At 40.8% G+C, this 7,373-nt stretch overlaps 1 protein-coding gene across 1 annotated transcript; it reads right to left on the bottom strand.

The window, feature by feature from the left end:
* LOC109210477 (CDK5RAP1-like protein) lies at positions 851 to 5,615 on the bottom strand. The gene is made up of 3 exons (XM_019373901.1): positions 5,178 to 5,615; positions 2,100 to 3,157; positions 851 to 1,631 (listed from the first exon to the last, which is right to left on the bottom strand). The coding sequence occupies exons 1-3, from the start codon at positions 5,486 to 5,488 to the stop codon at positions 1,123 to 1,125; spliced, it is 1,878 nt and encodes a 625-aa protein (XP_019229446.1). The 5' UTR covers positions 5,489 to 5,615; the 3' UTR covers positions 851 to 1,122.

Here is a 7,373-nt window from a genome sequence, read left to right as displayed (position 1 = left end):
TAGGTTCCAAGTATCGTGCTAGGCGTAGGTAGGTTCCAAGTGGCCGTGCTAGGGTTTGGTAGATTCCAAGTAGGCCTAATAATCCCCACAAGAGACGGTTGACCGAAAGATGCGAACCCAGCCATAACGTTATTGATCATTACCAACTAATATATATACTAAGTCGTACATATACGTCCACATTGCTTCATCTTGTATTGTCTAAGCTATATTTTACCAGTATGACGTGCAATTTATTATTCTCCTCAAAAAGTTCTGAGCATTTTTTTGCCACTGACTAATGATCAATTACACAACTGAACAAATATTCGACAACAGAGTGAACATACAAAGTCAAATTTAATTTCTCAATGCATTTTTAAACTACCATGATAATGGTGTTTCAAGGCAAATTTGGTTATCAATTTAGTTTGTGTGTGTAAGAGAGAGAGAGAGGGAGGGCCCTCGGGCCATCGACATCACACGCTCTACTAAAATAGATTTCGCGAAAAATCAGGTATATCCAATCTTGGTTGGCCTTTCACCCCCTAGCCACAAGTCATCCCCATATTTTGCCACATATGTTGGTTCGGTCCTCCATTTAGAGCTCTCTCCAACCTGCTCCTGGCTAGGTCGATCGGTTTCGGGTCAAAGGGAGCGAGCTCTTGTATGCGACATGTGAAGACAACATAGTTCACTTCGATGAATATTTAGTTTTTGTCTGTAAGGCACTGTTAATGGCGAGACAAAGTTTCAGCATGTGACGAGGTGGTTATGATAACCATAACTATTACTGAGATCACAGCTTTTGGACTTCCCAACTAGTGAATAGCACAAGATTATCAATATTGAGCAAACAAGAGGCTCAGAGTTCTTGACTGAAAAACTATGTTCTTAATAAGCCAGACTCTCCTGACTGTAACAGTTGAGCAAGTACGTCGTATCCTCAAAATTAACCAGCTCAAAAATGACTCATCTCTGTGGCCGGAGCTAAACAGCCAGAATAAAACTCCAGTATGAAAGCAAAAAGATGTTTAAGCTACCAGTATGAATGCTATTCTATTAACAATACATGGCTACTGTGATTTCAAAAGAAAGGCAAGATGGAAGCGCAAACTGTAGTACAGAAGCTTTAATAATAGCTTAAGTTCTGCTGGCAAAGGCAACAGCTTCTTCATGTGAAGAGCTGTAAAATGAGCTCAATTTAGTTGTAGCAAGTGCTTCTCCAAACAGTGATGCCCTAGTAGATTTTGTTATGTGCACTTCAACATAATCACCAATCTTTGGGTTTCGCTTCCCATTATTATCAACCTTATCTGGGATAGGCAGGTTAGTAAATGATACCCTATGGCCTCTGTCGCTCTTGCCAATTAACTCTGTGTCTGGGGCTCTCTTATTGGGCCCTTCAACTAACACAAGTTGGAGAGTGCCAATTTTAGAGTCATAGTTCTGACCTGTACTCCCACGAAAAGCCTCAATTAATTCTGTGAGCCTCCTTTGCTTGACATCATCAGGAACATCATCAACATATTTTCTGTGGGCATGTGTTTTCTCTCTCATGCTGTAAGCAAACATGTATGCCATATCATAACAAACAGCCTCTACGAGGCTTAGTGTGTCTTTGTGATCCTCTTCCGTTTCTCCACAGAAACCTGAAAGTAACGTGTCAAATTAAGAGCCAAAAAAGTCATTTTGTATAGCTCCCATGTAATGCCATCTGCCAATTAACTATGAAAAGTTTGTCCTCTCACGACATTCGAATAATTCAAGAACTCCTAGATCGATTTCTGAATGTGAGAAGTCAGGAAGCAGAAGTATTAGCTCGTCTAATGTAAATATAAAATACTGTAGCAACTCTTTGAATAGTCATATAATTTCTATATCTTAATCTAAGATAAATCGAGATGACAAAGCAAAGTCTCCCAGAAAAAGACTAGCATTCTTGAAAAAGTAATAAAGTAAAAAGAGGAAGTATCATAAAATAACTAGAAAACAAAGACACAAATATTTCCCGAAAACCTAAAGTAACAGACCATGTCCGTTTATAGCATATGTAGCATGCATGTTCAGCCTTAAGTGAGGTCCCAGTAATTAAGGAACACAATGGAATACAATCTTACCACATATGAAGTCACTGCTTATGCCCATGTCAGGTATTATATCCCTTATCTTCTTCACAAGATCTAAGTATGCTTCTCGAGTATATCCACGACGCATTCTTTCAAGCACTGCACTGCTGCCTGACTGTGCTGGCAGATGAATGCTTTTGCAGATATTGTACCTGTCCCGCATTACGTACAGCAAATCATCTGGAAAATCTTTAGGATGTGGGGAAGTGTATCTGAACCGCATTTCAGGAAATTCTGTCGCAAGTCTATCTAGGAGATCAGCAAAGCGTAGACCCACATGTTTTACTTTGCACATGCTGGAGAATCCATCACTAAGTTCCCAACTGACTGCTGGTTCAGCCGGATTTTCAACTCCAGATGTATCATTATAGCTATTTACATTTTGGCCAAGAAGCGTAACCTCTTTGACTCCCTCTTTCCAAAGTTCAGCGACCTCTTTCACAATTGATTCCACTGGGCGAGACCGTTCTCTCCCTCTAGTGAAGGGAACAATGCAGAATGAGCACATATTATTGCAGCCCCTCATCACAGATACAAATGCAGATATAGAATTTTTGGAGATGCGAACTGGATTAATATCCGCATAAGTTTCTTCAAGTGAAAGTAGAGTATTTATACCTTTTTGACCATAGTCCACCTCTTCCAACAGGCGTGGCAAGTCTCGATAAGCATCAGGTCCACAAACCACGTCAACCATCTTATCTGAATCCAATATTTTGTCCTTCAACCTCTCGGCCATACACCCCAGCACAACTACTTTGGGAGGATGTGTGGACTGTGACCTTCCAATCGCAACATTGCTCTTCCATTGTCTCTTAAGAAACCAAAAATAATTGAGCCTCTGCCAAACCTTATGTTCTGCATTGTCCCTTATAGCACAAGTATTTATAAATATTATCTCAGCATTCTCTGGGACTTCCACGCTTTCAGTGTATCCAGCATTTTTCATGATAGATAAAACAATCTCCATATCATTGACATTCATTTGGCATCCATAAGTTTCATGATAGATGCGACCTCTTGGCATAACATCAGATATCATCACAGGCCTACAGCAAAAGAAAGCCCAAATATCAGTTTTCGCTGATAAAATTAAGGTTGCTAATTTGGCACTGTCAATGAATATGAAGTTATAAATCTTCAAGTGAAACAAGAAAGTTGGAAACATAACAAATCATTATCATATAAAATTGCCGATAGATCAGACTTTAGTAGCTCTACCAACTAAAGTATTGAATTATCCCACTTTGAACAAAACAGAGCAATATATTTTAGAATTTTCAAGTCAAAACATTGTCAATAAATAGAATGTTTTAAATTTTCCTACAGTAGGACATAAAACTCTAGGTCTAGATAGTTTTGGATCAACTCTTGAACACTTTTCTGCTTCCCTTCAGTTTGAATAAATGGATATCCATGCAATTATTTGCTCAAATAGCTCCTAAAGTTTTTATGGAGCTTGATATATCAAAGAAAAGTGGCCACCAGATGACAGCACTGCGGACTTGACGGACAAGATGCACATTAGATGAAAATCTATATCGCGATTAAGGGCAAGATGATAAAGATGAATCCAGGACTTCTATAGGATCAGAAGCATCATTATGAGATGAGCTAACAGGTTATAGTGAGGCCCTTTAGGATGGATGAACGGGATTATCATACATATGTGCTGACTTCCAGAAATGTGAAACGTGTATAGCAATTATTAATTCCAAAATGCTACACACTATTATGGCAGTTAAGAACCTCAGAGGTACGCGTGAGGGCCTAAGCAAGAGTGGTGCCACTGTTGGTTCTCCTTATTGCAGCCAATGGACCAAGGGAGCATTCATATTAAGGATATAGTAGTTTTAGATGGTTTTTTTTTCTCTACAGCGGTACAACAAACGATTTGACTTCAGGTTTCCACCCAAACAAGGTTGAGCCTAACATCTCAAAGGCAACCTCTTCGTTCAATTAGGAGGGCAAATGTTCAGAAAACATCAAAGCACCTACTACCTTTGGGATAGAAACAACTTATGGAAGCTAGGCTGAAGTAGAGGCATGTAATTCCATGTAGTGTCTGGTTTGGTTGAAATTAAAAGGGGAGATGTCAGATGAATGGAAGTAAGGATAGAAAGACATTCACTTGGTCCACAAGGAAGTAAAATTGGAGTAGTTGGATACCTCATATGGTGCCTATTAAATTCTTCCAAAATTGAACGGAAAGGAATACGGATATCAGTTTTACCTATCTTCCAACTACACCAAACAATGGGAAGTAAATCGTCAATGCTTCACTGGAGGATAGTAAAAATCAGTCAAATTTCTCTTCCTTATCTTCCTCTCCCCTTCCTCCAATCAAACAGATTCTCAGAGGTTCAACGGGAACAACCATGCAAGACCTTTATCCCTCACAACATAAGGCTGCTTAAAGCATGCCACTCAGACTGTAGTGAACTATCAAACATAGAGCTATTAGGTTAACAAGGGTAGTCAACAACTCGCATCTGGCAAGTTGCATTCACGCCAATTCTCCCCCCCCCCCCCAAACACACACACAACCCCCAACCCCGAACACTGAACTATTATGACTTATGGCGCATGACAAATCAAACAAAATGGTTCTCAGAATTGATCTGCTTTCTCAAAAACACCGACCAAAAACCTTCACTTGCTGCAAGACTCCGAGAACTCAACGAAGCTTAAAAATTAGAGCAAACTGAAGCTCCAACGTCACAGGGTCCGCGACTTGGAAACAACCACAAAACTCATGTCTCGTACTAGTTTTTAACAACTTAGTGGACGCAATGGACCAACCTGACTATGTGAAATGTTAAAGATACCATGCTTATCAAATGATACTTGAATTCCACTCATACGTGACCTTAATATGTTTGCAATCCAAAACAAATGATTGCAATGCGACATAAGGCTTGTACTTAGATCTAATCATGAAAACGAGAAGCTAATCCAAGATTTTAAACCAGAGGGTACCGAGTACTTCTCTTAGAGACTTAGCATTAAAAAACATAACTTTTTTAAGAAATTGTTATAATATATCTATGGATTAAGCAGAGAACTTACTCGGACAGAACATCGGAAGCAGAAACAGTGGGAGCAGAAGCTTTGGGAATGAAGTGGTGGAGGCTTGGAATTTGGTCCTTGCTGGGTAAAGAAGAGCGAGATTGACAGTTGGAGAAGTTTCTGGAAATCGAGAATGTCGAGCTCCTTCGAAGTGCGACGTAAGTGCGGCGGTAGGAGGAGGATTGAAGTTGGAGAAGCTTCGACGAGAGGAATCTGACGTGGAAGGAAGAGTATTGTTTAGGGAATTTGATGCGGATTGCACAGTGAGGCTGGCTCAACATGGTCGATAGAGAAGATAGAGAAGACGCCATTTTTGGTGGTCGAGTTGGAGAGAGTGGTGTCTTTGTTGTGGTTGAATGAGTGTGGATAGGGCTACGAATGGCCACACCCGAACCGGCGAGCTGGGTTCGGCGGCTTTGGATGTGCAAAAACCAAACCGCTGATATTTCATTCGTTCTAATGGGGAAAATTGACAAAAATGATCACTTACGTTTGGGGTAATGTTTAAAATAACCTCTAAACTATATTTGTGAGTAGTTTCGGTTCTTTAAGTTTGTTAAAAATAAATATTTTCTATCGAAAACTTAATAATTTTTAGTTATTAAAAATTGCGACACCACCCTCAAGGGAGGCTGAGTTGGTTGAGCAGGATATCTTCCAAATAGGAGGTCGTAAGTTTGAAACACCCTGCATGCTTTCTCGGTCGAGCTCATTGCACGAGGCTTGCCTAGTGCGATTTATTTCTCAAGTGTGGTTTATCTCTACCGGATGCCATCTGCTGTCCCGGCCGGTGGACTATCTGAAGCCTTTGGCTTCAGAACTCTCTTCGGGAGAGTATTTGTTGAACAATGCCATGCACAACGCAACGGTGATATAGTCTTTATTTCCTTTGTTTCTTCTATCTTTTTTGTGGCATGGTTCTGAATTTGTATTTTTGTTTTGCAGGCCAACTTTCTTGCTTCCGAGGGCCTTCAAAGGCTGATTCAGGATAAGGAGGCACTTACCTCCAAGCGAAATCAACTTTTGGCCGAGCGAGACCAAACTGCTACTCGCCTCTCAGAATTAGAAGCACGAGCTATTGAGCCGTTGAGTTGGAGGCTCGATTGCAACAAAGCGAGCAAGAAGTGGTAACCGTTAGTTAGGAGGTCGCCCCGTTAAGGGCACAATTTGAAGAAACTAAGGCCATATGGGTTGAAGTCCATAATGTCATTCTTGCTGCATCCGATCGTTAGGCTGCCTCTGCTGAAAGATTGCGTAATTTGGAGGCAGCCTTGAACTCCAAAGCTAAAGAGCTTACTGCTGCCAAGGAGGAGTATGCCCGGTTAGAGGAGAAGCATAAGAGGACCATCGAGCATAATAGAGTTTTCATCTCCATTATCCGCGAGCTTGATGTCAGCCTCCGATCCACCAGATCTGCGGGGGATAACGTTTCTGCCGAGGTCGACCGACTTAAAGAAGAACTTCAGCACCGAGCGTCTTCCCTCATTGTTCAAAAAACATATGTTATGTATAGTATGAGGAGAAAACCTTGGAAGAAGCCAAAATCTGTGTCATTGACTTTGATGCCGAAATCACTAAGGCTCATGAGCTGGAGTTAACTGCAAAAAGGGGTCTTCCGGTCCGGCTTGATGCTACCGATTCTTCTGGTTCTGGTTTAGAGTTCTCGGGAACTGAAGAAGAAACAGAAGGCGGCGATGTTGAAGGCTAAAATGATGAAGGACAAGATATCGAACCGGCAGCTGATCTACCCACCTCTCCTGATGGCGTAGATGTTTCTCTTCCTCTGGGTTCCAGAGATTCAACAGCTTAGTTTTTGCTTTCTTTTCACACTTTTGTACTTGTGTTGTTAGGCACATTTATTGTGAATAGAAGTATCTTTTTGTTCGCGTAGTGTGCAAGTTTTTCTCTTTTGCGTCTGTTTTCGTTTAAGTGTTTGCGCAAGTTTTGTTCTTTGCGTCTTTTTTTGTTTAAGTGTTTGCGCAAGTTTTTCGCGCCGAGATATGCTAGGTTTGGTATATTTTTCCCTGGTAGCATTTGGATTCCAGGCATAAGTTCTTCCGAAATATACCTGATGTTTTATATTTCAATACCACACAAGATAGGGGAGGTGATTTGTGTGGTGACCAATTTTTTGCTTAAACTGATTATGGAAGGAACCTACTATTGCAGAAATAGTAAATGTGGAAAGTAAAGAAC

Source organism: Nicotiana attenuata, chromosome 2 (assembly GCF_001879085.1).
Source record: "Nicotiana attenuata strain UT chromosome 2, NIATTr2, whole genome shotgun sequence".
NCBI classification, from domain to species: domain Eukaryota; kingdom Viridiplantae; phylum Streptophyta; class Magnoliopsida; order Solanales; family Solanaceae; genus Nicotiana; species Nicotiana attenuata.
This window is presented reverse-complemented; position numbering and strand designations above follow the sequence as displayed.